Source organism: Lepus europaeus, chromosome 10 (assembly GCF_033115175.1).
Source record: "Lepus europaeus isolate LE1 chromosome 10, mLepTim1.pri, whole genome shotgun sequence".
Lineage (NCBI taxonomy): Eukaryota > Metazoa > Chordata > Mammalia > Lagomorpha > Leporidae > Lepus > Lepus europaeus.
The window spans coordinates 429,868-457,865 of NC_084836.1; the positions used below are offsets into that span (position 1 = coordinate 429,868).

General features: G+C 67.2%; 1 protein-coding gene across 4 annotated transcripts; it reads left to right on the forward strand.

Annotated features, from left to right (window-relative positions):
* Window positions 1-60: 60 nt before the first annotated feature.
* On the forward strand, window positions 61-27,918 carry PLXNB2 (plexin B2). Of its 4 annotated transcripts, none has more exons than XM_062202632.1 (39): window positions 61-142; window positions 9,016-9,069; window positions 9,347-9,400; window positions 12,134-13,226; window positions 15,276-15,458; window positions 15,545-15,673; window positions 16,175-16,275; window positions 17,082-17,208; window positions 17,509-17,662; window positions 18,225-18,339; window positions 18,999-19,107; window positions 19,184-19,285; window positions 19,457-19,549; window positions 19,843-19,924; window positions 19,993-20,153; window positions 20,237-20,385; window positions 20,549-20,657; window positions 20,768-20,904; window positions 21,020-21,190; window positions 21,515-21,644; window positions 21,756-21,983; window positions 22,279-22,455; window positions 22,531-22,670; window positions 22,764-22,864; window positions 22,944-23,173; window positions 23,247-23,428; window positions 23,657-23,723; window positions 23,872-24,018; window positions 24,422-24,578; window positions 24,673-24,773; window positions 24,856-24,940; window positions 25,036-25,190; window positions 25,261-25,421; window positions 25,715-25,862; window positions 26,494-26,558; window positions 26,849-26,924; window positions 27,041-27,115; window positions 27,191-27,327; window positions 27,400-27,918. In XM_062202632.1, the coding sequence occupies exons 4-38, from the start codon at window positions 12,147-12,149 to the stop codon at window positions 27,293-27,295; spliced, it is 5,532 nt and encodes a 1,843-aa protein (XP_062058616.1). In that variant the 5' UTR covers window positions 61-142; window positions 9,016-9,069; window positions 9,347-9,400; window positions 12,134-12,146; the 3' UTR covers window positions 27,296-27,327; window positions 27,400-27,918. The 4 variants fall into 4 exon arrangements, with proteins under 4 accessions (XP_062058616.1, XP_062058619.1, XP_062058618.1 ...); XM_062202635.1 differs by having other exon boundaries at window positions 16,175-16,257; XM_062202634.1 differs by lacking the exon at window positions 61-142 and adding an exon at window positions 1,222-1,455.
* Window positions 27,919-27,998: the final 80 nt, after the last annotated feature.

Consider the following 27,998-nt stretch of genomic DNA (forward strand, 5'->3'; position numbering starts at 1 on the left):
GTCGGGGGCGGGGCCGGCGGCTCCCGCGCGCTCCGGCCCCTCCTCGGCCACACAAAGGCCCGTCTCCATGGCAGCCGCGCGGGCCGGAGCGCAGCGCCGAACGCGGCCCGGGCGCCATCGAGCCTCGGCGGCCGACGTGCAGGTACGAGCTCGGGGCCGGGGCCTGCGGGGCCGCTTAGCTGGGCTGGGGGCTCCGCCGTCAGCGCCGCCCCGCTGGCCCGACGCGCTCCGGCGCGCGACCGGGAGGCGGCTGCGGCTCGGCGGAGCGCGGCTGGGGCCTGGGCCGCCGTCTGGGTCCCGCGGCTGCAGCGGCTGCCCCCGCCCCACGCGCCTCCAGGTGGCGGCCGGGGGCGCGGTGGCCCGCGTCCCTCGGAGCCGCTCCGGACCATGTCTGGTTCCGGATCCTCGGCCCCACCCACGCCCCCGCCTCCTCAGCCGCGGAGATCCGCGCCAGGTTGAGGGGGGGTCCCGGCCGGGTGTGGGCCCCGGGCCCAGCCGCCCAGCAGCCCTCGCGGACGGCCGACTTCGCCCAGGCTTCCCCGCGATCCGGCCTTGGCAGGGGTGCGGGAGTAGGAGGAGAGACCCGCACCCAGAGCGTGCGCAGCTCCCAGGCCTGAGCCTGCTTCCCGCGGGGTGTCTCCGGTTCCTGGTGTGGTTCCCGTTGGGTGGGCACCTGGAACCCAGGAAGTCTTAGACCTGGCTGGCGGGTGGGGGTGTGTTCGGTGCTTTGGCCTTGCCCTTCACCGACTGGTGCTGCACCTCCACATGCCTCCTCCTGCAGGAAGCTCTCCTGGATAGACCCTTCCCGCCACCTCTGTCCTCAGGCTGTTCGGCAGATCTCGGGCTGTGGGGGGGCATCCTGCCTGTCCTGTATGGGAGTCTTTGACCTCAGGAGCCCTGGAGCTTTTCCCAGCTCCTTGGATAAGGAAGGAAAGCTGTGTGTGCCTGCCATGACCTGTAGCAGAAGCCAGAAGTGGGGGTGAGGCTGGGAACTCCCTCCTCCAGTCTGGCTTGTGCCCCCCCCCACCCCGTGCGGAGGGCTCTCCAGGTGACAGCTCGAGATTCTGAGCCCAGATGCTTCCCTGGGGGCTGGACAGCAGCCCCGCCCCTGCCCGGAGGGGAGGAGGGCGGTCAGCTCGCTGCTATCTCGTGCTGTGTCAGCTTTTAGTGTCCGGGAGAAGACAGCAGCAAACAGGTGGGCCTGGCTGGCCCGAGCCGGCTCCCACACCTCCGCTCACGCCCCCGCCATACCTCCGGACGCCGCCTCCGTCTGAGGTCTGGCCGGGGCTCCGGCTCCAGGAGGCCAGGGAAGTTACTGAGTTTGGAATGTGAGGCCCCCTCCCCCGCCGGCTGCCTGCCAAGATGGAATTATTTTGGATTATCCAGCCGTGTCCAGCCACCCGAGAGGGAAAGGCTGCAGCCTGCAGCCGTGGGAGAAGGATCCATTTCCGGGCGGTGGGTGAGAACCCCTGGAGGGAGACCGGGCGAGTCTGGGCAGCTCCTCCCCTCCTGAGGCCGCTCAGACCGGTTGGGGGTGGGGCAGGAGGCGATGCGTCACCCCGGGTTGGAGGAGGCCCCAGTGTCAGCCCTGGTGGGCCCTGCTCTGCCGTGCAGGGGGCCCAGGCCCTCCAGGGGAGGCGGTGGGCAGAAGGCGCTCTCGCTTCAGCCAGGGGAGCCCTGGCTTCGAGAGAGCCTCTGAGCCTTGCTCAGCTTCGCACCTCGTGTTTGGCAGGGTTGTGGTTAAAGGGAAAAGCCTGCCAGGCTGGGGTCCCCCCCTCCCCGTTCTGTCTGCTGGTCGGCAGCTGAGGGACTGAGGCCCTCCCCAGCCCAGCCCTTGTCTGTGGACTCCTGTACTTGCATGTGGTCCCTGTCAACCCGGCCCACAGGTGGGGAGACTGAGGCCACAGCTTGGTCCCTGCTGTGAGCTGCCGCCGGTCGGGTCGGCTCCCTGGGGCCGTCCCTGGGTGTGCCTGTGGTTCTGTGCATGAAGGCTACGAAGGGACTGCAGTGGGGAGGCAGAGCCGGCAGCTGGGGCCCACGTGCAGGAGGCGGGGGACTTGCCGTGCCCCCTGCCCAGGCAAGTGGAGCAGAAGGGATAGGACTGGATAGGCGCTGGGTGGGCTTGCAGCTGCCAGAATGCCCATATGGCACAGGCCCCAGGACCTAGACCAACCTGGGGGCTTCAGCCGGGGGTGCAGAGGCTGTTGGAGTGGGCAGGGGGTGCCCTGGTGGGGGGCGGCTGTGCCTTCCCCTCCTCTGAGGGGCGCAGGGCTGTGTGGGCTGCCGGGAGCCCCTCCCACCACGGGCTGGTCTCTGCCCTGGCCCCCTGGCTGCAGGGCTGAGCCTCTCTTTCCTGCTGCTGCCTTGGAAGGGGGCCAGGGAGACGGGGGTGAACTGGTGGGCACTGAGACCCAGGCCTGGCCACAGAGGGCCCCGGAGCAGCAGCCCCTCGCTCCAGCCTCTGTTCTGTGGGTGCAGGGACCGGGGAAGCTGGGCAGAGTCTCTCCCCGTGTGGTCACAGCTATTTGTGTGTGGGGTGGGGCCTCTGACTAATTCTGGGCAGGGAAGGGCAGGTCAGAACCTGTGATGGAGGGGGTGGGAGGGGCCCCCGGTCCCCTCTTCTTTCCAGGGCATGTGGTTCCTCTGCCTTCTTCCCCTCCGTGGTTTCATATCCCCTGACACAGGCTCCTGCCTCTCCCCACCCCCTCTGCTAACCAGACAGGGACCCTGCTCACAGCTGCCTAGGGCCCCCTGTGCCCCGACTTAGTGGCCTTCCTGGCCCTTCCACCTTGTCTTGGTCAGGCACAGATGGGAGGGACCTGCGGGACCCCTGCTGTCCTGCCCCCAGCAGGGACACCCACCTCCGTGGGTCTCTGTCGCTCTATTCTGGGGACCTAGGCCTCAGATGGAACTCAGGGATGGTGGAGCAGGCTGCCCCACCCCACAGTGATGTCTGCTCACGGGGAGGAGCCCAGGGCCAGCCCCACTAGAGTTTCCCAGCTGTTGTCACTCTTGTCCTGCCTCTGTACTTCAGTCTCCCTTCGCACCCAGAGCCTGGCTCACCACTGCCCTCTCTGTGGCTGGTGGCCTTCCCTGGGGGTGGTCCCTGTGGGCTGGTGGGGTTCGCGCCTGAGCTGCCTGGTGACCAAGTGTGCTAGGCCGGGGTGGCTGGGGGCAGGGCCGGACTTGATGCCCGCACCCTCTTCCTAGGCCCCCCTTGTAGTTCCCCATTGTGGAGCAAGCCTCAGGCTCTGACTCCAGCTCTGCCCTCGGCCTGGCGGCGTGGCTGGGAACGTGTCGTGTCCAGGTGCAGAGACCAGGCCCCTCTGCCCCAACTGGGCCCCCTCCTCAGCAGGAGCAAGAAAGGAAAAGGCCGGAGGCTGGAGCTGCAGCGCTCCGAGTGTGGCCCTGTGCGGGGCTGGTGCTCTCTCCCCAGGGAGGGCCTGCTCCTTCCCAGGCAGCGCTGGGGGCTTCTGGGAGGAGGGCCCCCCGCCCTGCCCTGGCCTCCAGGGGGCCGCAGCAGGACATGCTGCAGGTGGTAGAGGGGGGTGTGTTGTCCCTGTGCTCACCTGGGACCCCTGCCCTGCTCTCGCCCGAATTCTAGCTCGGAATCCAGGCCGTAGCTGGGGGTCCGAGGACAGCCCTGATGCAAGAGTGTGGCTCTGTCTTGGAGAACGAGGGGGCCATGGCCCGCGTGGTCCAGAGGTGGCGGGTGGTATGGGGGTCGCCACTTGGTGGGATTGGGGCATGTTGGGGGCCTGGCCATGGAGAAGGTTCGCTGACAGGAGGCAGGGGCTCTGTGAACTCTCCTCCCTGCTGAGGCCTGTCCAGTGCCCTCTGGAGGTGACAGCTGCCCCTGGGGAAGAGGGAGAAGAGGATCCCAGCTTGGGCCCCCCTGCCCCGGCCTCACCCACTGAAGACCAGGGCCAGCAAGTGGGAGAAGCTATTTTAAGTTGAGCTAGGCCAGTTGGCAGGGGTGAGGGGCAGGTGGTGGGAGGGAAGGGCTCCAACAGCCGCCACCCCCACCCCCTGGGAGATTCAGGGGAGCTCCCCAGGCTGGTTGGGGATCTGAGGGCCTGGACTCCCTGCTCCATCTTGGCATCAGGCCTCCTTTGGGGGGCTGCTCTGAGGGGTCTCAGGACCCAGACAAAGATGCCTGGATGGGAAAGCAGGCCAGCCCCGGGGGTTCAGTGCTTGGACCCAGAGCCTGCATGGCCCTGCCACAGCCTGGCAGGAGCAGCTCCCTCCTGCCAGCGCCTTGCTAAATGGAGCTGAGTGGAAGGAGGGACCAGGCCTGGCTCCCAGGAGGGGCTGGGGGCTCCCTGCTGAGTAGCTGCAGGGAGGCCAGGCAAGCCCTTCCCCCCAAGTCCTGGTCACCAACCCCACGCACTGCATCACCTCCTGCTTCCGCCCTGCCCCCACCCTGAGCTGGAGAATTTCCTCATTGGGAAACCCCTGACTGCCCTGTCTTCCCAGGGCCCTCCCTGCCCCCGTCTCACTCTCGGCCTGGACTCTAGACCCTGCCCAGTGCCCCTGCCAAGCCCCTGGCTCAGTCTGGACAGGAGGCTTGAGGCAGCCCATTCTGCTCCAGGTGCGTCCAGCTCTGACAGGCAATCCTGGCTGACCGAGTGCTGGGACCTTCCAGGATTCCGGAGTGCCGGATCTGTGTCTCCCTCGGGCTCTCTGTCCCGAGGACAGCCCCAGCTGGCTGGGCTCTCCCCTCAGCATCGCAGCCGGGAGCGCCTTCCTCCCTGGGATCGGATGGGAGGGTGGCGGGTGTACAGGCGTGGCGCTGCGCCCCGAGCTAATTGTAGGGTTCAGCTGTGATGGGAGAGGCGGTCCAGGCTCTGACAGACTGACAGGGAGATTACAGCCTTGCTGGCTCCTCGCTCTCTCTGGCTCTCACCCCCTTCACCCTCCTCCCCCACCCCACCCCCTCTCCTGTGCGTGGGGAGGAGGGCTCTGGGCCAGCTGCAGCCTCCATGATCCTCAGGCTGCCCTGGCGAGCAGCAGCAGTCGGGACTTGGCCTGTGACCAGCCCGCGGAGTGCGGAGCTCAGAGTTGGGGTGGTGGACAGGGGCGGGTGCAGACAGACCTCAGCTCTAGGTTGGAAAGGCATCGGGTAACTGAGTCCCCAATCCCTCTTCTGTGGCCAGGCAGCTGTTTGGACACTTCTCCTGATGAGCTGACCCTCTGTCCGAGGCAACAGGACCCATTTGTGATGAGCTGACCCCCCGTCCGAGGCAACAGGACCCATTTGTGCCCCGCGGGCCTTGGAGGCCCGCTCCCCTCGGCCGGCTGACTCGGGGGTCCTCTAGGAGCGGGGCGGTGGGTGGAGGTGGCGGCTGCTCTGTTTAATCTAGAGGACTGTGTGTGGGCAGGGACGGAAGTGGGGAGACCACGGCAGCCTGGGGCAGACAGACCATGGCTGGGCCTGGGGAGGGTGCTGAGGGGAAGTGGCCCTGCAGGCCTGGGGTGCGTGTGGGGAGGGGCCGCCACCTTGTGCTCTGGGTATCCCAGGGGAGGCTAGGATGGGAGGACACTGTGGGGACCCCAGCCTGGGGACAGAGGCTGCATTAGCACTGGGGAGGGAGGGGCCGGGGCAGACTCAGAGGCACCTGAGGGTCAGGGCTAGGTGCAGGGACCCTGGTCGCTGTGTGGCTGTAAGAGGTGGACCCGTGGGGGCCGGCAGGCGGGAGGAGGAGCTGAGCCTGGAGTCCTGAAGTCCAGTGGCTGGGGAAGCCTTGGGGCTTCTCTGAGCACAGCCAGGGTCCTGGGCTGGTAACCTCATCCCTGCCACCCACCAGGGAGGGCTTTACATGCGGTGACCCCTAGGCAGGGGCTGATGGGGAGGGGTTCTTGGCCCTGAGTCCCGAGGGAGCCGCTGAGGCTGACGTCAGCCATCCCTGGAGCCCCGCGCTCCACCCCTGCTCCTAGGTCGATGTCGGGGCCCCGACCCAGGTCCGTCTGGGGCCTGGCAGGAGCCGGGGTCGGGGAGGGAGGGCGCGTGTCCGCAGGCTCGGGCTGGCAGGCTCGGGCTGGCGGGGCTGTGGGGCGGGGCTGTGGGACGAGCCCCCGGCACCGACCCTGAGGCGGGGGCGGAGCCGCCCTGCGCCTCGCCCCGTTTTGGGCGGGGAGGACCGCGGGAGTGGCCGGCCACGCTCCTGCGCCTGACACCAGGTGAGCGCTCCCGGGGGGAGGTCTCCCCGTGTCACGTGACCGCCTCCGCCGCCGTCATTGTTACCCAGGGTCAGGGACCCTCCCGGCGCGGCCTGGGGTCCCCGGGCCTGGAGAGCCGAGTGAGTCTCCTCGCCCCGCCCAGGTGTGCGCCCAAGCTGCGGGACCCCCGGGGAGGGGGCGGGCGGTGGGCGCGCGCGGGGGTGGGGGGCGGGCGGCGTGGGAGACCCCCTTGCCCCGCACTCCCGGCATCCAGGAGCAGCGGTTGGGGGGGGGGGGCTCTGCACCCGGGCCCGGGGTGCCCGGCCCAGGCCCGCGGAAGGGGCTCTGCTATCTGGGAGCGGCGGGAGGGCGGCCCTCCCCGCCCAAGCTCTTCTGGCCTGAGCTCTGCTCCCGCGGCCTCTGGGCCGGGCTGCGTGCGTGGCCGTCACCGCGCGGTGTCCCCAAGAGACCGCGACGGCGAGGGAGGGGGCTCGGTGCGCTCCGGGCTTGTTTTGGACGCGCTGGAGGCTCTGTTGTGTCCCTGCTTTGGCTCCGCACTGGGCAGGTTTTGTGCTCCTCCTCCTGGCCGCGGACAGCCCTGCCTCTGAGGCCCCTGGTGTGGTGCCTGGGGACCCTCTTCTGTCCTTTGACCCTGAGAGGGCCCCGCAAAGTGCCGGAGCCCTCCCCCACCAAGGCAGGGACAGGCCTGGGCTTGAGTCCTGGCGGCCAGCACCCCTTTCTGCACTGGGTCTGCCTGGGGCCTTCCTGCTTTGCAGTGGCTTCCTGGGAGCCCCAAGTCCTGCTTCTCTGAGATACAGGCAAGGGGCTCCCCAGGACCGAGGCCCACCCGCGGATGGGGGTGCTCATAACTGAGGTACCCCCAATTAGATGCTTTTGGTTTGCCTTTTCCTGAGGGCAGGGGAGGGAATGGGCAGGGCTCAGCTTCTGGCCAGGGCAGTCTGAGTCCCCAAGGCCAGGGGCTCCCGCTGCCCACTGCCGGGCCTGGGGTGGGCAGGAGTCTCAGAGTCCCCAAGGCCAGGGGCTCCCGCTGCCCCCCTGGGCCTGGGGTGGGCAGGAGAGGCCAGAGCCACCCCAGCCCTGGCTGGGCAGGAAACACTTGTGCTGTGTTGGTCACAGGACCGGCCTCAAGGCCATCACACCTTCCTGGTTCACTGGGCTCGGGTGGAGGGTGGTGTCTTGTGTTCTGAAACACAGGCAGGAGTTCTCTAGGGGACGGGAGGAGTGGGCGCGATCCTTTGAGCAGGCAGAGTGGCAGTGAGGGTGTCCTCTCACTGGCTTGGCTCTCCGTGGGGAAACTGAGGCACAGGGCAGCCAGGCAGGGTCACCCACGGCCCCAGCTAGGAATTGACAGAGCAGGCCATTGCTACTCCCTGTGTGCAGCAGTGTTGGTCACCTCAGTGGGGACTTGGGCCTTGGGTGCCCAGTGCAGACTCCTGCACTGGGGTCCTGGGGAGCAGGAGGCAGACCCTGGTATTGGGGGCAGGGCAGGGCTGGCAGGCAGGCAGCTGGGGAGTGGGGACCGGTCCAGGTCCCGGGCTCCAGGAAGTGTTGGCTCTGAGGAGTCTGATACTGGGGGGAAAGTCCACAGCCTCTGGAGGCCAGGGCAGGGGCAGGCGGGAGCTGGCCCCACCCACCTTCCACAGCGCCGGGTGGCAGGCCCTGCTGTCACTGTCTCTGCCGGGCTAGGGGGCTGGGGGGCTGGGGGCGCAGGCCGAGCGTTCACTGGGAAGCCAGCTTCACTGGGTTCAGCTCTGGGCTCCTGGGCCAGTGGAGGGCTGCTTGCTGGGAACTGAAGATCTCCCCAGAGGAGACATGGGGGGCTGATGGGGCTGCACACAGCCAGCACCGCCTGGAGACCAGGCCGTCCCAGGAACCCTGCCTTGGAAACAGGCCCCTGTGTTTCACGTTTCTCTTTCCACAAAGGCTGTGTTGAGTGTGGGGCAAAAGGACACTCTTGCCCCAAACCCTTGGCACTGGCAGCTCCGAGCCCCTTGGGCAGGTTAACCCTTCCGTGCTCAGCCAGGGCTGAGGACAGAGGGACATTGCCACCACCCCACTGGAGGTGCTGCCCAAGTGCCCTGTGTGCCCCCACCCCGGGTCCCGCTGTCCAGGGGTGTGAGCAGGTGGGGACAGTGGGGGGGGGGGGTTGCACAGGGCACATGGAGGCGGATCCTGGAGGAGGAGTGTTGGGCTGGGCCTGGAGCAGGGGTGCTGGAGGCGGTTTGCTGGCTGACCTGGCTGGGAGTGGACCTGAGGCGGACCCCTTGCAGCAGCAGGATTCCGGGGCTGACCTATGGGGAGGGGGTGTTGCCAAGAGCCTGGAAGGCCACATCCTGAGAAGGGAGCTGACGGGGCACAGCTCTCTTGGTTTAGACTGGTGGTGATATGGAAATATGTTCTTGTGGGTTTTCTTTCTTTCTTTCTTTTTTTTTTTGGTTAAATGGCAATGAAAGTTATTTTGCCCCAAGATTCGCCCCTGCTCTCAGTTTCCATGGAGGGCTGCTAGACCTTGTCAGCAGTGAGTAGACCTGAGTGGACACGGTGGAGCTTGCACCGCAGCCCCCGCAGCCGGTCTGGGCTCTGCCAGGGCCCTACCGTTTTCCACGGTGTCCTCTGGTGCAGGGCTGTGCAGTAAAAATGTGGCTCGAAGACCCTGCCCCAAGGTACCCTTGGTCTCCGCCTGCTGGGCAGGGCTGGGGTTCCGGAGCCAGAGGATGTAGTGGAAGGGATACAGTGGCAAGCCGGAAGGAGCGCTACAGTGTAGCCCCTGGGAGACGGTTCCCTTGGTTCTTGCATATCTGATGGGCGCTCCCTGTCACTGTCTCCATTTCACAGATTGGAAAATGAGGCACCTCGAAGTCCAGTAACTTGACCAAGGTCACACAGCTAGTAAGTAGCACTACAGGGTCGGGGTGATTGGTTTTCTCATCTCAATCAGCATGACACACATGCTTACTTTGAAAAGATGGCACATCTTTTCTATGTACCAATCTACTTAGAGCAAAAAGAGGCAGTCCTTGACCCTGAGCAGGCTGGGGGTGCCAGGCCTGGGGGCTGGAGCTGTCGGGGGGAGGGGCTGCGCTGGCAGTGGGGTAGAGGATGCAGGGACCCAAGTGGACACAGGCCAGGCTGCCGCCGAGACTCCTGTCTCTCCTTTGCCTCCTAGAGAGTCTTGATGCTGGCTTGGAGCAGAGACTGACCCCGGACCACTGGAGCCTTGGTGAGTAGGGCCGCTCGGCCCAGGGGAAGGCAGTGTGTGGCGGGGGCTGTGTGGATGGCGAGGCTCCAGGTGCCTTGAACCACCCCTTGTGGTGTCCTTGGGGCTGTGTCTGGCGGGGTTGTGACGACACACATCCCCCTGCAGCCCCTCCCACAGCCTGGCCCTGAGGGAAGGACAGATGGCTAGATGGAGGGAGGAGAGCTCCCAGGGCTAGGGCACGGGGTGCACAGCTCCACCTAGGCCCAGAGCAGGCTCATGGTGACCCTGGGATGGGCGTGGGGAGCCTCCCTATACCGGGGGGGGGGGGTGTGCATTCTGAGGCCCCTGGGTCCCTGGAGGCCAGGTCTGCTCAGGTGGGATGGGCGCTGCGGCACTGGGCTCCGGGAACAGCACGGCTGGGATTTGGCTGGGGGCAGGGCGCCTGTCCAGCTCTCCGGGCCAGCAGCCGGAGTTTGTGTGGCTTCTCGGACGTGCACCCCCAAACTTCAGCCAGGAAGGAGGCCTCGAGGAAATCCCCCACCAGCCCGGTAAGTGGGGGTCCTGGGACTGACTTCAAAACAGGAAGTGCCTGCCTCCTGCCCGCCCTGCTGTTCCAGGAACTCCAGAGGCAGGAAGCTCAGCCGGCTGTCCCTGGCGCCTGCGCCCGCTGGCCAGCGTTTTGCTGGTCGGCAGGTGGATCGCCCTTTGCTCCTAGCCTGGCAGGCAGGTCACCTGAGGCCTATTTGTGCAGGAAGTAGACGGGAGCCTCCTGTGGACACACAGCCCCTCCCTCCTGCCACCCCTGGGGTCCCTCTGCCAGCCCTGGGCAGGGTGGGGGTGTTGCGGCCAGTGCTGCTGTCAGTGGCAGGATCTAGTCACACATAGTATTTACTGAGCACCCAGGGTGTGCCTGCCCCAGGGGTGTCTGTTGACATCAATCAGGAGAGGCGTAGGGGGAGCCGCCTGGATCTTTCTGCCAGGGGTGAGAGCATTGTCTGAAGGGGGCGCACAGGGTCCCCCTGTCTGTCAGGCCTGGGCTCCAGGCCTAGCCCTGTGGTAGAGGCCCGCCCAGGAGCCTGGGCGCCAGTTGGGCGGCCCCAGCTGGGGCCCCGCCCACGCACTCCTCCTCCACCCCCCTCCCTGGGCCCCAGGACATTCCATTCATTCCGGGCTCACTGTGGCTGGCGCGGCCCAGCGGGCGGGGCGTGGGTGAGTGGGGAAGGCTGGAAGGACAGGCTTGGTGGGGACTGAGCTCCCCCGGCACCTCTGATACTGCTGGGTGGACTGCAGGTGGGAGTGTGGGGGATGTGGGGAAAGTGGGGCCTTCGTGGGGGGGTAACAGGGGGGCCTGTACCTGCGGGTACCCCAAGAGAGTCTTGCTGTTCTGGCATCTCCCCATCTTCCTCCTCCCCCACCCCACCTGTGGGTGGACTCCTGGGCCCTGTGTCCCCATGGCTTGGGCAAGGACTGAGCCCCGGTGCAGGTTCTGTGCAGAGGCCGGGTCACCTGGAGGGGTTGTCTGTTGGGGAGCAGGCCAGCTCGGCCTCCCTCCTGCCGAGAAGGCTTTGTTGGGCACCTTTTCTCTGAGCTCAGAGCAGGGTGCAGAGTGCGGGTGGGGACAGCCACAGCCTGTAGGGCGACTCGGGTGCCTGAGCAATGAAGGAGCAGCTTGGAAGAGTGGCCGGTCTGTGAGGAACAGGCAGCTGCTGCACTGAACACAGCTTCACTCAAAGCCTGCACGGGGTCTCTGCCCTCCTGGTCTGGCCCCACGTGGGCACCACGAGTGGAGCAGCCGACACCTAGATCCTAGTACGGTGATCCAGGAGCTGGGGGGAGGTTGTGATAACCAGAGAGGGTCTGGGGGCCGGGGTCCCCAGAGGGAGACAGAGTGGCTCTCCCTGCCAGCTGCTCTTGGGATTCCCTGAGGCAGGTGGGAAGGGAGTGGCAGATCCTGCAGCCCACTCGCCCCATTCGTGGTCTGAACTCCAGGGCGCAGGCTCCCAGGACATGCATGCAGGGGTCTGGATTTGGAGCTGTTCAAAGCTCCCTGGAAGTCCCTCCTGGGATCCTGTCTCTGTGCCCCCACATCTGAGGCTCTGCCTGGGGTGCCGGGAGTGGGGCGAGGCAGGGTGAGGAGGGGTTGAGAAGACTTACTCTCTCCCCCGCTGGTTCTGCCATGGGAACAGGGGTCTGGAAGGGGGTCCAGGAGGCTCCGGGAGAGCTCTGCAGGTGGGGCGGGGCTGGGGCAGGGTGACTGGGAACAGAGGAGAGTGCCTGTGTGTTGACTGAGCTGGTCACAGCAGGCCTCGAGGACCAGCCGTGCTCGGGGTCAGCTGTAGACAGGTGTACAGCTCACCTGCTTGTGCCTCCAGGGCTTGTCTGTCCGCCGGGGCCTGTGCACTGGGGCAAGTTGCCTGGGGCCAAAGGGCCCCGGACCAACTGCCTGGAGCTTCTCGAAGAGCCACAGGGTGGGGAGCTGGGTTCCGCCCTGGGCTGTTGCCTTGGACCTGGAGGTGGAGGCTAGGCCTCGGCTTCCCAGGGTGTGGAGTCGAAGTGGCTCCACCCTGGTCACCAGGTAGACTGCACAGTGAAGGGCTGGGAAGTGGGTTTCCTGGAGCTCTCTGAGGTGGAACAGGTGTGTGTGTGTGAAGGGTGCTGGGTTCCCCGGCTCAGTCCGGGATCACGGCCCCCTGGCCTGTGTTCCAAGGCACCCTTTGGGCTGGGGCTCCCCTGACTCTTGCTTTTTTCCCACAGGCTGTCGGGGGCAATGGCACTGCAGCTCTGGGCCCTGACCCTCCTGGGCCTGGCGGGCATGGGGTCAAGCCTGCGGCCCGGCAGACTGGACGTCTTCCACAGTGAGACAGAGCTGAACCACCTGGCCGTGGACCAGGCCTCCGGCGTGGTGTACGTGGGGGCCGTGAACGCGCTCTACCAGCTGAGCGCCGACCTGCAGCTGGAGCAGAAGGCAAACACAGGCCCGGCCCTGGACAACAAGAAGTGCACACCTCCCATCGAGGCGAGCCAGTGCCACGAGGCCGTGCTGACCGACAACGTGAACCAGCTGCTGCTGCTCGACCCTCCCGGCAGGCGCCTGGTGGAGTGTGGCAGCCTCTTTAAGGGCATCTGTGCCCTGCGGGCCCTCAGCAACATCTCCACGCGCCTCTTCTATGAAGACAGCAGCGGCGAGAAGTCCTTTGTGGCCAGCAATGATGAGGGCGTGGCCACCGTGGGGCTGGTCAGCGCCACGGGCCCCGGTGGGGAGCGGGTGCTGTTTGTGGGCAAAGGCAACGGGCCGCACGACAACGGCATCATCGTGAGCACCCGCCTGCTGGACCGGGCCGAGGGCAGGGAGGCCTTCGAGGCCTACACGGACCACGCCACCTACAAGGCCGGCTACCTGTCCACCAGCACGCAGCAGTTCGTGGCGGCCTTCGAGGACGGCCCCTACGTCTTCTTCGTCTTCAACCAGCAGGACAAGCACCCAGCCCACAACCGCACGCTGCTGGCACGCATGTGCAAACAGGACCCGTTCTACTACTCCTACCTGGAGGTGGACCTGCAGTGCCACGACCCCAGCGACCCCCAGGCCCCCGCCTTTGGCACCTGTCTGGCGGCCTCCGTGGCCACGCCGGGCGCTGGCAGGGTGCTCTACGCTGTCTTCAGTCGGGATGGCCGAGGTGGCCAAGGAGGGCCCGGGGCAGGCCTGTGCCTCTTCCCGCTGGATGAGGTCCACACCAAGATGGAGGCCACCCGCAAGGCCTGCTACGCGGGCACACGGGAGGCGGGCCGCAGCGACCTGTTCTACAAGCCCTTCCATGGCGAGATCCAGTGTGGCAACCACGGGCTGGTATGTGTGTGTGTGGGGTGTGTGTGCGCCCTGTGCTGGGCGTGGGGGCACAGCTGTGTGTGTGTGTGCTCTGTGCTGGGAATGGGGGCAGATCAGTGTGTGTGTGTGTGTGTGTGTGTCCTGTGCTGGGCATGGGGTCACAGGTGTCTGTGTGTGTGTGCCCTGTGTTGGACGTGGGGGCACAGCTGTGTGTGGGGGGTATGTGTGTTTGTGCTCTGTGCTGGGCGTGGGGGCACAGCAGTGTGTGTGTGTGTGTGCTCTGTGCTTGGTGTGGGGGCACAGTGTGTGTGTGTGCCCTGTGCTGGGCATGGGGGCATGGCAGGGTGTGTGTGTGTGTGTGCGCCCTGTGTTGGGCATGGGGGTACAGCAGTGTGTGTGTGTGTGTGTGCTCTGTGCTTGGTGTGGGGGCACAGTGTGTGTGTGTGCTCTGTGCTGAGCATGGGGGCACAGCAGTGTGTGTGTGTGTGCCCTGTGCTTGGTGTGGGGGCACAGTGTGTGTGTGTGTGCTTTGTGTGTGCTGAGCATGGGGGCACGGCAGTGTGTGTGTGTGTGTGTGCGCCCTGTGCTGGGCATGGGGGCACGGCAGTGTGTGTGTGTGTGTGTGCCCTGTGCTGGGCGTGGGGGCACGGCAGTGTGTGTGCCCTGTGCTGGGCGTGGGGGCACGGCAGTGTGTGTGCCCTGTGCTGGGCATGGGGGCACAGCAGTGTGTGTGTGTGTGCGCACCCTGTGCTGGGCATGGGGGTACAGCAGTGTGTGTGTGTGTGCGCGCCCTGTGCTGGGCATGGGGGCACGGCAGTGTGTGTCTGTGTGTGTGTGTGCGCCCTGTGCTGGGCGTGGGGGCACAGCAGTGTGTGTGTGTGTGTGTGTGCTCTGTGCTGAGCATGGGGGCACAGCAGTTTGTGTGTGTGTGTGCGCCCTGTGCTGGGCGTGGGGGCACGGCAGTGTGTGTGTGTGCGCGCCCTGTGCTGGGCATGGGGGCACGGCAGTGTGTGTGTGTGTGTGTGCGCCCTGTGCTGGGCGTGGGGGCACGGCAGTGTGTGTGTGTGTGCGCGCCCTGTGCTGGGCATGGGGGCACAGCAGTGTGTGTGTGTGTGTGCTCTGTGCTTGGTGTGGGGGCACAGTGTGTGTGTGTGTGCTCTGTGCTGAGCATGGGGGCACAGCAGTGTGTGTGCCCTGTGCTGGGCGTGGGGGCACGGCAGTGTGTGTGTGTGTGTGCGCCCTGTGCTGGGCATGGGGGCACGGCAGTGTGTGTGTGTGTGTGCCCTGTGCTGGGCGTGGGGGCACAGCAGTGTGTGTGTGTGTATGTACCCTGTGCTGAGCATGGGGGCATGGCAGTGTGTGTGTGTGTGTGTGCCCTGTGCTGGGCATGGGGGTACAGCAGTGTATGTGTGTGTGTGTGTGCTCTGTGCCTGGTGTGGGGGTACAGCAGTGTGTGTGTGTGTGTGTGCCCTGTGTTGGGCGTGGGGGGACAGCAGTGTGTGTGTGTGTGTGTACCCTGTGCTGGGCATGGGGGCACAGCAGTGTGTGTGTGTGTGTGTGCGCCCTGTGCTGGGCGTGGGGGCACAGCAGTGTGTGTGTGTGTGTGTGCGCCCTGTGTTGGGCGTGGGGGCACAGCAGTGTGTGTGTGTGTGTACCCTGTGCTGGGCATGGGGGCACGGCAGTGTGTGTGTGTGTGTGTGAGCGCCCTGTGCTGGGTGTGGGGGCACGGCAGTGTGTGTGTGTGTGCGCGCCCTGTGCTGGGCATGGGGGCACGGCAGTGTGTGTGTGTGTGTGTGTGCGCCCTGTGCTGGGCATGGGGGCACAGCAGTGTGTGTGTGTGTGTGCCCTGTGCTGGGTGTGGGAGCACGGCAGTGTGTGTCTGTGTGTGTGTGTGCCCTGTGCTGGGCTTGGGGCACGGCAGTGTGTGTCTGTGTGTGTGTGCGCCCTGTGCTGGGCGTGGGGGCACAGCAGTGGACATAGTCCCCGCTGTGGGAGCATTGTTCTTGGGGATGGGTCTGGGGGCCTCGTGCGCGGGGGGATCAGCGCCTGCCGTTGGCACCGTGTTCACAGGATGCCAGTAAGAACTTCCCATGTGGCTCGGAGCACCTGCCCTACCCCCTGGGCAGCCGGGATGGACTCAGGGCCACAGCTGTGCTGCAGCGCGGAGGCCTGAACCTGACGGCCGTGGCGGTGACCGCTGAGAACAACCACACTGTTGCTTTCCTGGGCACCTCTGATGGCCGGATCCTCAAGGTGAGGCCCCAGGCTCGGGCAGGGCGTGTCCTGGAGGACCCCTCAGGGTACCAGCCCCCCCCATGCCCCTGCCTGTGTGCCCACAGGTGTACCTCGCCCCGGATGGCACCTCCACCGAGTATGGCTCCATCCTCGTGGAGATCAACAAGAGGATCAAGCAGGACCTGGTGCTGTCTGGGGATCTGGCCAGTCTATACGCCATGACACAGGACAAGGTATGCTGGACACAGCCCCGAGGCCGTCCCCCAGGCCACTGTGAGAGACTTCGGGCGAGCTGAGGAGGACAGGGCGAGGAGCCTCGGGCTGTGCCTGCCCGGGGCTGGGTTCCTGGGCCTGCCAGCAGCTGTCTGCCTGTCTCTGTCCTGTGTCTCAGTGACGTCTCCTTGACCGGCCTCTGCCCAGGGTCAATGTCAGAGTGTGTGTCCCTCGTGGGACAACAGCAATGTGAGGGGTCCCTGAGCTCCCGGAGATGGCAGAAACCCCTACAGCTGGCCTTGGGAGGGCCTGGGCTGGCCAGGGAGGGCACCATGCCCGGGACCCCCGCCCCATCTGTGTTGTGAGCCATGAGTGGCCAATGGGCTGTGGCCATGTAGAGCCGAGTTAGTGTCCAAGGCTTTCGTGGCACAGAGACAAAGTGGGGTTGAGCTGGTGGTCCCATAAAGGGGGCCTGGGGGCTTCCGTGTGGCTGCCAGAGCCCCACTCACTTGCGTCCGTAGGTGTTCCGGCTCCCGGTGCAGGAGTGCCTGAGCTACTCTTTCTGTGCGCAGTGCCGCGACTCCCAAGACCCATACTGCGGCTGGTGTGTGATCGAGGGACGGTGAGCGCCTGGGCCTGGGTCCCCCAGTCCCTGTGCCCTGGGTCCCCCAGCACCTCTGCCTGGGCCTGGATGGCCACGGGCTGGGTCCCCTAGTTACCTGTGCCCTGGGTCCCCCAGCACCTGTGCCCTGGTTCTGGATGGCCATGGGCCGGGTCCCCCAGCACTGTGCCCTGGTTCTGGATGGCCATGGGCCAGGTCCCCCAGCACTGTGCCCTGGTTCTGGATGGCCATGGGCCAGGTCCCCCAGCACCTGTGCCCTGAGTCCCCCAGCACCTCTGCCTGGGCCTGGATGGCCACGGGCTGGGTCCCCTAGTTACCTGTGCCCTGGGTCCCCCAGCACCTGTGCCCTGGTTCTGGATGGCCATGGGCCGGGTCCCCCAGCACCTGTGCCCTGGTTCTGGATGGCCATGGGCCAGGTCCCCCAGCACTGTGCCCTGGTTCTGGATGGCCATGGGCCAGGTCCCCCAGCACCTGTGCCCTGGTTCTGGATGGCCATGGACCAGGTCCCCCAGCACCTGTGCCTGGGCCTGGAGGGTTGCAGGCCGGGTCCCCTAGTTACCTGTGCCCTGGGTCCCCCAGCACCTGTGCCCTGGTTCTGGATGGCCATGGGCCGGGTCCCCCAGCACCTGTGCCCTGGTTCTGGATGGCCATGGGCCAGGTCCCCCAGCACCTGCGCCTGGGCCTGGAGGGTTGCAGGCCGGGTCCCCCAGTACCTGTGCCCTGGGTCCCCTGCACCTGTGCCAGGCCTGAACGGGCACAGGTGGGTCCCCAGGGACCAGGACTGAGGCTGCCCCTTGTTCTTGCAGGTGCACCAGGAGGGCTGAGTGCCCACGGGCCGAGGAGACCGGCCACTGGCTGTGGAGCTGGGACAAGTCCTGTGTGGCCATCACCGACGCCCAGCCGCAGAATATGAGCCGGCGGGCCCAGGGGGAGGTGCGTGGGGGCAGTGGGGGCGGGGCAGTGCAGAGGCAGGGCCAGGGGCAACCCCCCAAGTCCCTTCTGTCCTGGGCGCTAGCTGCTAAGCCTGCAGGATGTGGGAGCTCATCCTTTTGTGGGGCCCCCGTGGCCCCTGCACCAGGGCAGTTAAGAGTGGGGCTCCTGTGTCCAGGCAGCCCAGGCCCCGTGTGGGAGGCGTTGCCACGGAGCCAGGTTGCAGACAGGCAGGATGCAGGCTGGGGTGGGGAGGCCGCTGGGCAGGGGGACCCAGGGTTAGCCACACGGCCCCTCCCTCAGGTGCAGCTGACTGTCAGCCCCCTCCCCGACTTGAGTGCAGACGACGAGCTGCTGTGCCTCTTCGGTGCGTCACCGCCACACCCTGCCCGCGTGGAAGGTGACACCGTCATCTGCAACTCCCCGAGCAGCATCCCCAGCACGAGGCCCGGCGAGGGTGAGGCCCCTCGGGCGTGGGTGGGCCCCCGGGTGCTGTGCCTGAAGCCCTCCCTGGCCTAGCACAGGCCTTCCAGGGAAGTGTGGGTTGTGGGTGGTAGGACCTGTGATAGGGGGCGTTCCTGTGTGCAGCCCCTCGTGCCCTCCCTGCCCTGTCCAGCCTGAGACAGGTCAGCTGCCCCTAGAGGCTGGGGCCCGGTCCTGTCTCCCGAGTGCTGGGGATTGTGGGGACACACTGACGCAGGCAGGGACCTAGCAAGCCTCCCGCCCAGACTCTACGGAGCCACAGCTCTGTGCTGGCAGACAGAGAGCAAAGCAGCGGGCCCTGGGGAGAAAGGCAAGCCCAGCCCTGAGATCTGATGGCGGCAGCAGGCCCAGCTGAGCCCACAGCTGAGCCGGGGTGGGGCCCCCGCCTGGACTCGCCTGCAGGCCTGCAGACCAGGGTGACCACACAAGGCCCTAAGGCTTAGGGACAGTGCTGTCCTCAGCCTCTGCTGGGGTGAGGAGCTGGCCCTGGGGAGGCTTCCTGTCCCCTGGCCCTGATCCCCCGCCTGCACCCTTAGACCACGTGGCCGTGACCATCCAGCTGCTCTTCAGACACGGCAACGTCTCCCTCACCTCCCACGAGTACCCGTTCTACGACTGCCGGGAGGCCATGAGCTTGGTGGAGAAGCTGCCGTGAGCCCCGCCCCGCGCCCGCCCCGCAGTCCCGCCCCGCGCCCGCCCCGGAGTCCCGCGCCCTCCCCGGAGCCCCGCCCCGCGCCCGCCCCGGAGCCCCGCCCCGCGCCCTCCCCGGAGCCCCGCCCCGCGCCCTCCCCGCAGTCCCGCCCCGCGCCCGCCCCGGAGCCCCGCCCCGCGCCCTCCCCGCAGTCCCGCCCCGGAGCCCCGCCCCGCGCCCGCCCCGGAGCCCCGCCCCGCGCCCTCCCCGGAGTCCCGCCCCGCGCCCGCCCCGGAGCCCCGCCCCGCGCCCTCCCCGGAGCCCCGCCCCGCGCCCTCCCCGCAGTCCCGCCCCGCAGTCCCGCCCCGCGCCCGCCCCGGAGCCCCGCCCCGCGCCCTCCCCGGAGCCCCGCCCCGCACCCGCCCCGCAGTCCCGCCCCGCGCCCTCCCCGGAGCCCCGCCCCGCGCCCTCCCCGGAGCCCCGCCCCGCCCCGGAGCCCCGCCCCGCGCCCTCCCCGCAGTCCCGCCCCGCGCCCTCCCCGGAGCCCCGCCCCGCGCCCTCCCCGCAGTCCCGCCCCGCGCCCTCCCCCGGAGTCCCGCCCCGCGCCCGCCCCGGAGTCCCGCCCCGCGCCCGCCCCGGCCCCTCCAGCCCTGGCGCCCCTCACCAGCCTCTCCTCTAGGTGCATCTCCTGTGCGAGCAACCGCTGGACCTGCCAGTGGGACCTGCGCTACCACGAGTGCCGGGAGGCCTCGCCCAACCCCGAGGATGGCATCGTGCGCGCCCACATGGTGAGGGCGCGGGGCGCGGCCCAGGCCCGGGGGGCGGTGGCCAGGTGCACGTCCTGCCAGCCCTGTTCTCTCCTAGGAGGACAACTGCCCACAGTTCCTGAACCCCAGTCCTCTGGTGGTCCCCATGAATCACGAGACGGCCGTGACCTTCCAGGGCAAGAACCTGGACACAGTGAAGGTGGGGGAGGTGCTCATGGGCTTGCTGAGGGCGGCCCACCCCTGTCCTCCCTGACTAGAGTCCAGCCATGAGGGAGAGTGTCCAGGAGGCGTGGGGCAGGGAGCGCGTCCGTGCCGTGGAAGCACTCGGGCACCGAAGCTGGGGCCGGGCTCCTGACTGTGCTGTCCACAGGGCTCCTCCCTGTACGTGGGCAGCGACCTGTTGAAGTTTGAGGAGCCGGTGACCATGCAGGAGCCAGGGATCTTCTTCTTTCAAACCCCGAAGGTATGGCTGCAGACCAGGCTGCTGGGCCTGGGGGCTCCTGGGGGCCCTGACCTCCAGGAGTGTGAGGGAGGGGCTGTCGGGAAGCCCCGGGTCAGAGCCCAGACTCGGGGGTCCTGCCCTCGTCCCCTTCTCTGGAAGGTGCTCAGAGCGGCCAGCGTGTCTGTCACTCAGAGCCTCCCCCACCACTGGCTTCTGGCCCCTTGGATGCCTCCCTCTGCTGCCCTCGCCTGTGAGCAGCCCCCACCCTTCTGGGTAAGGGCGGGGTGTGCAGTGTGTCCCTGTGTGTCCCCCAGCTGTCCCACGATGCCAACGAGACCCTGCCCCTGCACCTGTACGTCAAGTCCTACGGCAAAAACATCGACAGCCGCCTGCAAGGTGGGTGGGGCCTGGGGGCGGGCGGCAGGGTGCAGGGCGGCCTGGCTGACCGTCGCTCCCCTCTGCAGTGACCCTCTACAACTGCTCCTTCGGCCGCAGCGACTGCAGCCTGTGCCTGGCCGCCGATCCTGCCTACAGGTGTGTGTGGTGCGGTGGGCAGGGCAGGTGCGTGTACGAGGCCCTGTGCAGCAATGCCACGTCCGAGTGCCCACCGCCCGTCATCACCAAGGTGAGCCTCGTGGCCCGGCCCTCTCCTACCCCTGGAGCTGCCTGCTGGAGCCCCCTGCCTCACCAGGTCCTTGCCCGCCCCAGATCCAGCCTGAGACAGGCCCTCTGGGCGGCGGCATCCGGGTCACCATCCACGGGTCAAACCTGGGCATCAGAGCAGACGACGTGCAGAGGGTCACCGTGGCTGGCCAGGACTGTGTCTTTGAGCCAGAACGGTACTCCGTGTCCACCCGGTGAGTGTGTGCTGCAGCCAGTTGGCCAGGTCAGCCCCCACCCTGGGGTGCTGGGGCCTGCCGAGGGGGAGGGCGAGAGGCTGGGGAACAGAAGGGCAGTGCGTGCCTGCCGGGTTGGAGTGGGCGGCGTGGGAGGGGCCTGGTGACCCTCCTTGTCCTGCAGGATTGTGTGCGTGATTGGGGCAGCAGAGGCGCCCTGCACCGGGGGGGTGGAAGTGGACGTCAGCGGGAAGCTCGGCCATTCGCCTCCCAGCGTCCAGTTCACCTACCAGGTAAGCGCCTGGCCCTCAGGACTTGGGCCAGCCTTGCTGCTTGGAATCACGGGCAGCCCTGGCCTCTGTGCTGCCCCAGCCCTGACCCACGTGCACCTTTGCCCCTGCAGCAGCCCCAGCCCCTCAGCGTCGAGCCCAGGCAGGGGCCGCAGGCAGGCGGCACCACGCTGACCATCAGCGGCTTGCACCTGGACACAGGCTCCGAAGAGGACGTGCGGGTGACCCTCAGTGACGTTCCTTGTAAAGTGTGGGTGTCACCGCAGCCGCCACGCCTGACTGGCCCTGCCTGCCGACAGGGTGGGGGCCCGGCCCTGCGTCTGCCCTGGCAGGGGCATCCCACTGACTGGCACCTCCCACCCCAGGATGAAGTTTGGGGCGCAGCTGCAGTGCGTCACCGGCCCCCAGGCGGCTCTGGGCGAGGTGCCCCTTGAGATCTCCTACGGGGGCTCCCTCGTGCCCAGCCCCGGCGTCTCCTTCACCTACCGGGAGAACCCAGTGCTGCGGGCGTTTGAGCCGCTGCGGAGCTTTGTCAGGTGTGGCTGGGGCCAGCCCCACCCCACCCCAGTGGGAGAAGTCCACAGGAAACCCCACGCACCCCGACGGGCTTGCTCCCAGGATCGAGGCGGGCAGTCTCGGCAGGGTCCTCGCTGGGCCCTGTGAGCCCCCTCCCCCCAGCCTGTGACTTAGTCACCTGGTCCCAGCATGCCCCAACCCGGCCACCTCTGCATACCCACACAGACCTGCCAGGGAGGGGGGGGAGCTGGTGGGGACACAGCCTGCAGGGTGCAGCCTGGAGCCGGCTAGGCACCTCCCCTACCTGGCCAGGCCTCAAGACACTGCCCTGTACCCTCCCCCAGTGGCGGCCGGAGCATCAACGTCACAGGGCACGGCTTCAGTCTGATCCAGAAGTTTGCCATGGTGGTCATCGCCGAGCCCCTGCAGTCCTGGAGACAGCGGCGGGAGGCCGGACCCCTACACCCCGTGACGGTCAGTCCTGGTGGGAGCCAAGGCTGAGTGCCAGTGCTGGCCAGCAGGGATGTCCTGGGTGGGCAGGCAGGGTGTGTGCCGAGTGGACCGATGGCCCGGTCTGGCCCGCAGGTCACGGGCACGGAGTACGTGTTCCACAACGACACCAAGGTGGTGTTCCTGTCCCCGGCCGTGCCCGAGGAGCCCGAGGCCTACAACCTCACGGCGCTGATTCAGATGGACGGGCACCGTGCCCTGCTCAGGACGGAGGCCGGTGCCTTCGAGTACGTGGCCGACCCCACCTTCGAGAACTTCACAGGTGGCGTCAAGAAGCAGGTCAACAAGCTCATCCACGCCCGGGTAAGGAGAGCAGAGCCGGGGCCTGGGTGGCTGGTCAGGAATCCCCTGCCTTCCCGGTCACAATGACCTGGGGCCTGGGTGGCCGGTCAGGAACCCCCCCTCCAGTAACAATGACTCGGGACCTGGGTGGCTGGGTCAGGAACCGACCCCACTCCCAGTAACAGTGACTCGGGACCTGGGTGGCCGGGTCAGGAACCCAACCCTCCAATCCCCCCCCTTCATAATGATCTGGGGCCTGGGTGGCCGGGTCAGGAACCCCCCCTCCCGGTCACAATGACCCTGTCCCCCTGCCCAGGGCACCAACCTGAACAAGGCCATGACGCTGCATGAGGCCGAGGCCTTTGTGGGCGCCGAGCGCTGCGTCATGAAGACGCTGACCGAGACAGACCTGTACTGTGAACCCCCCGAGGTGCAGCCCCCGCCCAAGCGGCGGCAGAAGCGGGACACAGCGCACAACCTGCCCGAGTTCATTGTGCGTGAGGGGTGGGCAGGTGGGCGGGGATCCTGGTGGAAGCCACGCCCGCCCTGAGCCTGCTCCTCCACGCAGGTGAAGTTCGGCTCCCGTGAGTGGGTGCTGGGCCGCGTGGAATACGACACGCGTGTGAGTGACGTGCCGCTCAGCCTCATCCTGCCGCTGGTCATGGTGCCCATGGTGGCCGTCATCGCCGTGTCCGTCTACTGCTACTGGTGAGCCCACTGCCCCGCGCAGGAGACTCCCCCGAGCCGGGCTCCCCGGCCCAGGCCCGCCAGCATCACGCGCCTGCCTTCCTGTGCCCGCAGGAGGAAGAGCCAGCAGGCCGAGCGCGAGTACGAAAAGATCCGGTCGCAGCTGGAGGGCCTGGAGGAGAGCGTGCGTGACCGCTGCAAGAAGGAGTTCACGGGTGGGGCTGCGGGCAGGGCCCCCGGGGCGGGCAGGGGCCAGGGAGGGTGGCCGGGCGCCTCACCCTGCGTTCCCTGCAGACCTGATGATCGAGATGGAAGACCAGACCAACGACGTCCACGAGGCCGGCATCCCCGTGCTGGACTACAAGACCTACACCGACCGCGTCTTCTTCCTGCCCTCCAAGGACGGCGACAAGGACGTGATGATCACGGGCAAGCTGGACATCCCCGAGTCCCGGCGGCCCGCCGTGGAGCAGGCCCTCTACCAGTTCTCCAACCTGCTCAACAGCAAGTCCTTCCTCATCAACGTGAGCCCCTGGGGCTGCGGGGGGTGGGCTCAGGGCCGGGGCACCGCCAGGCTCTGACCCTCCGGCCCCACAGTTCATCCACACCCTGGAGAACCAGCGGGAGTTCTCGGCCCGAGCCAAGGTGTACTTTGCGTCGCTGCTGACGGTGGCGCTGCACGGGAAGCTGGAGTACTACACTGACATCATGCGCACGCTCTTCCTGGAGCTCATGGAGCAGTATGTGGTGGCCAAGAACCCCAAGCTCATGCTGCGCAGGTGCGTGGGGTGCCCGCGGCTGCTCTGCTGTCGTGACCTACAGTGCTTGGGGCATGGGGGAGGCCACCGCTGTGTGCCTAACACCAGCTGATGGCACCCCTCTGAGCCCAGGGCGGAGCTCGCAGGCCCACCCATGGGGCTGCTGTGAGGGTGGTCAGGGGCTTGGAAGAGCCAGCTGAACCTTAGTGGGGACCAGGGACCCCTCGGACAGGCCTCTCTGTATCCCAGGTCTGAGACGGTGGTGGAGAGGATGCTGTCCAACTGGATGTCCATCTGCTTGTACCAGTACCTTAAGGTGGGTCCCACCTCAGGGGACGCCCTCTCCAAGGGCCCCCGTGCCCCCGCACCCACACTGCCCCTCGCCCTGCAGGACAGTGCCGGCGGGGGACGCCCTCTCCAAGGGCCCCCGTACCCCCGCACCCACACTGCCCCTCGCCCTGCAGGACAGTGCCGGCGAGCCCCTGTATAAGCTCTTCAAGGCCATCAAGCACCAGGTGGAGAAGGGCCCTGTGGACGCCGTGCAGAAGAAAGCCAAGTACACACTCAACGACACCGGGCTGCTCGGGGACGACGTGGAGTACACGCCCCTGGTGAGCCCCGGGGTCCTTGGAGGCTGAGGTCCGCTGGCCGAGCGTGCCTGGTGTCCAGGGCGGGGCCGGTGGGCGATTGTCCCCTGAAGTGGTGTGTGAGAGAGCATGTTCTCCTTGCGTGTCGTGCTCTGCGGCTGACGCGTGTCCTGTGTCAGGGAGGGCCAGGGGTCTGGCCCTGAGCCTCCTGCCTGGCCATGGCGGGGGGCGGGGCTGGCGCCTGTCTTGTCTGGGCGAGCTATGTGCACACGTGGGTCAGGACACAGGGGTAGGCGACAGGTGCCCTCTGGGTGAGCGAGCCCCTCCCCGCAACTTGGCTGAGCCAGGAGGAGAAAGTCGGGTCACTCTGGGTGCCCTGGAGCAGCGGCTAAAGTGGGGCCCTCACACCCTGTCCCCTGCCTGACAGACGGTGAGCGTGATCGTCCAGGACGAAGGCGTCGACGCCGTCCCCGTCAAGGTCCTCAACTGCGACACCATCTCCCAGGTGAAGGAGAAGATCATCGACCAGGTGTACCGCACGCAACCCTGCTCCTGCTGGCCCAAGCCAGACAGCGTGGTGCTTGGTGAGTGTGGCCACAACCCATCTGGACACCCGTGCCCCGGGGAGGTGGCCGCCCGGACGGAGGATCCCAGGAGCTGGGCTCTTTCCTTCTGCAGAGTGGCGTCCGGGGTCCACAGCCCAGATCCTGTCTGACCTGGACCTGACCTCGCAGCGAGAGGGCCGGTGGAAGCGCATCAACACGCTGATGCACTACAACGTGAGTGTGCAGCGGCCGGGCAGCGCCAGGCCGGGGCGGCACAGAGGGGACCGCAGCCTACCCTCCTGACTGTGCTCCCCAGGTCCGGGACGGGGCCACCCTCATCCTGTCCAAGGTGGGGGTCTCCCAGCAGCCGGAGGACAGCCAGCAGGACCTCCCCGGGGAGCGTGAGTCCCTTCCTCCTGCTCCCATCCCGCCCAGCCCAAGGGGGTGCAGCGCCCAGCCCCCTGCCCATGCCGCCCACGCTGTGTGCTGCCCACAGGCCACGCCCTCCTGGAGGAGGAGAACCGCGTGTGGCACCTGGTGCGGCCGGCAGAGGAGGTGGACGAGGGCAAGTGCAAGCGCGGCAGCGTGAAGGAGAAGGAGCGCACCAAGGCCATCACCGAGATCTACCTGACGCGGCTGCTGTCGGTGAAGGTGGGCCGCGTGGCGCCCAGTGGGCACGCCCGGGAGCCACCAGGGGCCTCACGGAGCCGCCCCCCCACAGGGCACGCTGCAGCAGTTCGTGGACAACTTCTTCCAGAGCGTGCTGGCGCCCCGGCATGCGGTACCCCCTGCCGTCAAGTACTTCTTTGACTTCCTGGACGAGCAGGCCGAGAAGCACGACATCAAGGACGAGGACACCATCCACATCTGGAAGACTAATAGGTGCGGCCGCCGGCTGGCCCTGCCCGGCTCACACAGCCCCTCGCCCCCGCTGGTATCCGCAGCCCTGCCCAGCTCATAGAAGTCCTCTCCCTCCCGCCAGCTGGCTGCAGCCCTGCCCGGCTCACGGAGGTCCCTCACCCTCGCTGGCTGGCTGCGGCCCTGCCCCTTTCAGATCACACAGGTCCCCATGGCCCTGCCCCTGCCCGGCTCACGGAGGTCACCTAGCCCCCGCTGGCTGGCTGAGGCCCCGCCCAGCTCACACAGGTCCCCTCACCCTGTGTCACTCTGCTCAGCTTGCCACTCCGGTTTTGGGTGAACATCCTCAAGAACCCGCACTTCATCTTTGACGTGCACGTCCACGAGGTGGTGGACGCCTCGCTGTCGGTCATCGCGCAGACCTTCATGGACGCCTGCACACGCACAGAGCACAAGCTGAGCCGCGTGAGTGGGGGACGGCCTGGGCAGGTGTGGTGGAGACGTGGGGGCTGTGCGGTGGGCACGGGGGATGGACAGGGCAGGTGGAGACTAGGGCCTGCCCTGGCACAGCTCGGGAAACCGTGTTACTGCAGATAACACAAAGAATATAAACCTTGTTTGTTTTAAAGATTTTCTTTGAAAGGCAGAGAGATGGGGGCCAGAGGGATGGGAATTCCATCTGTTGGTTCACTTCCCAACACCCACAACCCTGGGGCTGGACCATGCCACGCCTGGGAGCCGGGAACTCCACCCAGGTCCCCCATGTGGGTGGCAGAGACCCACTCCCTGGAGCCTTTATCAGCAGACTCCACTGCGGCGGGATGCAGGCACCCCCGGCCTCTAGGACAGGGTGGCCACGTTGCTTGGCCTGGCCCTGCCACGGCTCCTGCGGGCAGCAGTGGGGACTGGGATTTTCTGCAGCAGGCTGATTTCTAAGTCACACGGCCTCTGGATGATGTCAGAAATACCCAGACGGCTCTTGGCAGAAAAAAGGGCTCCTCGCCCCTGCTCTGGGCCAGAGTCGTCCCGGTGAGGGCACTGAGGGTGCTGGCCAGAGCAGGCTGCGGCCGGGGGTCACCGTGCTGCATCCTCACAGGACTCTCCCAGCAACAAGCTGCTCTACGCCAAGGAGATCTCCACCTACAAGAAGATGGTGGAGGAGTGAGTGCCCCCACGACCCCTGGCTGGGAGGGGGCCCTGCTGGGCAGCCCTCCAAGGCCCAGCCTCTGTTGCCCCCTCCGACCCCGTCCCGTCCCGTCCCCCTCCCCACCTCTCTGTGTCTCTCTCCCCACTCTTGTAACTGTCCCCTCTGCCCCTGTAACCTCCCCCACCCCACCCCTGTAACCATCCCTCCCTCACCTCTGTAACCATCACCCCCCACCCCTCTTACCCCATCCCATCCCCCCCATAACCATCCCCCTCCTCACCCCTGTAACCGGCCCCTCCCACAGTTACTACAAGGGGATCCGGCAGATGGTGCAGGTCAGCGACCAGGACATGAACACACACCTAGCAGAGATCTCCCGGGTAAGGGGGCTCCCTGGGATGTGCCTGTTGGCCTCAGCCCTCCCAGCAGGGCGGTGGCGGGGAGAGGCGCGTTCTGAAGCCCCCGTGCTGTCCTCCCCACCTCACCGTCACCCCAGGCCCACACGGACTCACTGAACACCCTTGTGGCACTGCACCAGCTCTACCAGTACACGCACAAGTACTACGATGAGGTAGGGTCCCCGCTGCCGGGGGCAGGTACTCGGGCAGCCCCTCCATGGCTGTGGCCTGACAGGACCCTCCCTCAGATCATCAACGCCTTGGAGGAGGACCCCGCTGCCCAGAAGATGCAGCTGGCCTTCCGCCTGCAGCAGGTCGCCGCCGCCCTCGAGAACAAGGTCACCGACCTCTGACCTCCCGCCTTCCGCGCTGCCTCCGGGCACAGGTACAAGAGGCCCAGGGCAGCCTTTGGGGCGGGGGCCAGACTGGCTGTCACTGAGTCCTCCTCTCCCCGCAGGGGGCGCCGGAGCCTGTACCAGCCCCCTGCCCACGGAGCCAGCGGGGTCTCTGTGTGAAGACTGAGTGATTCGCAAACGTGCCTTACGCCGCGCCGGGCCCCTGGGGCAGTCGGGCCTCCGCCTCCCCTCGCACCAGCAGCCGCCTCAGATACCCAGGGCCTGGCCTCTGGGTGGGATCCGAGTCCCTGCAGCCCCGGGGCGAGTGCCCAGACGTGTCTGCCCACTGCCCACTGTCCACGGACAGGAGGAGGAGACACGGAGGACAAGCGGTACGACGCCTTCCTGACCTCACCCTGCCTCCCCAGGGGGCACCCATGTTTGCTGGGCCCCACCTCAAAGGTCACGCTGGACGTCAGACGTCGGGGCCAGGCAGCCAGGAGGAACCCAGCTGCCCTGTCAGACAGGCTGCCCTGGAGGCCCCACCTGGGTCTGGGGGGCTGGGAGCAGCTCCACCAGGACCACCCACCCCTTTTTGTAAATCGTGTTCATTGTACATCAAATACAGCTGTCTTTTTCACTCTGCTGGCTGGTTGGGCTCCAGGGGCTGCTGGTCTGTCCCCGCGCACCTGTTCCCCTTCCCTGGACACTGCTGGCCCTG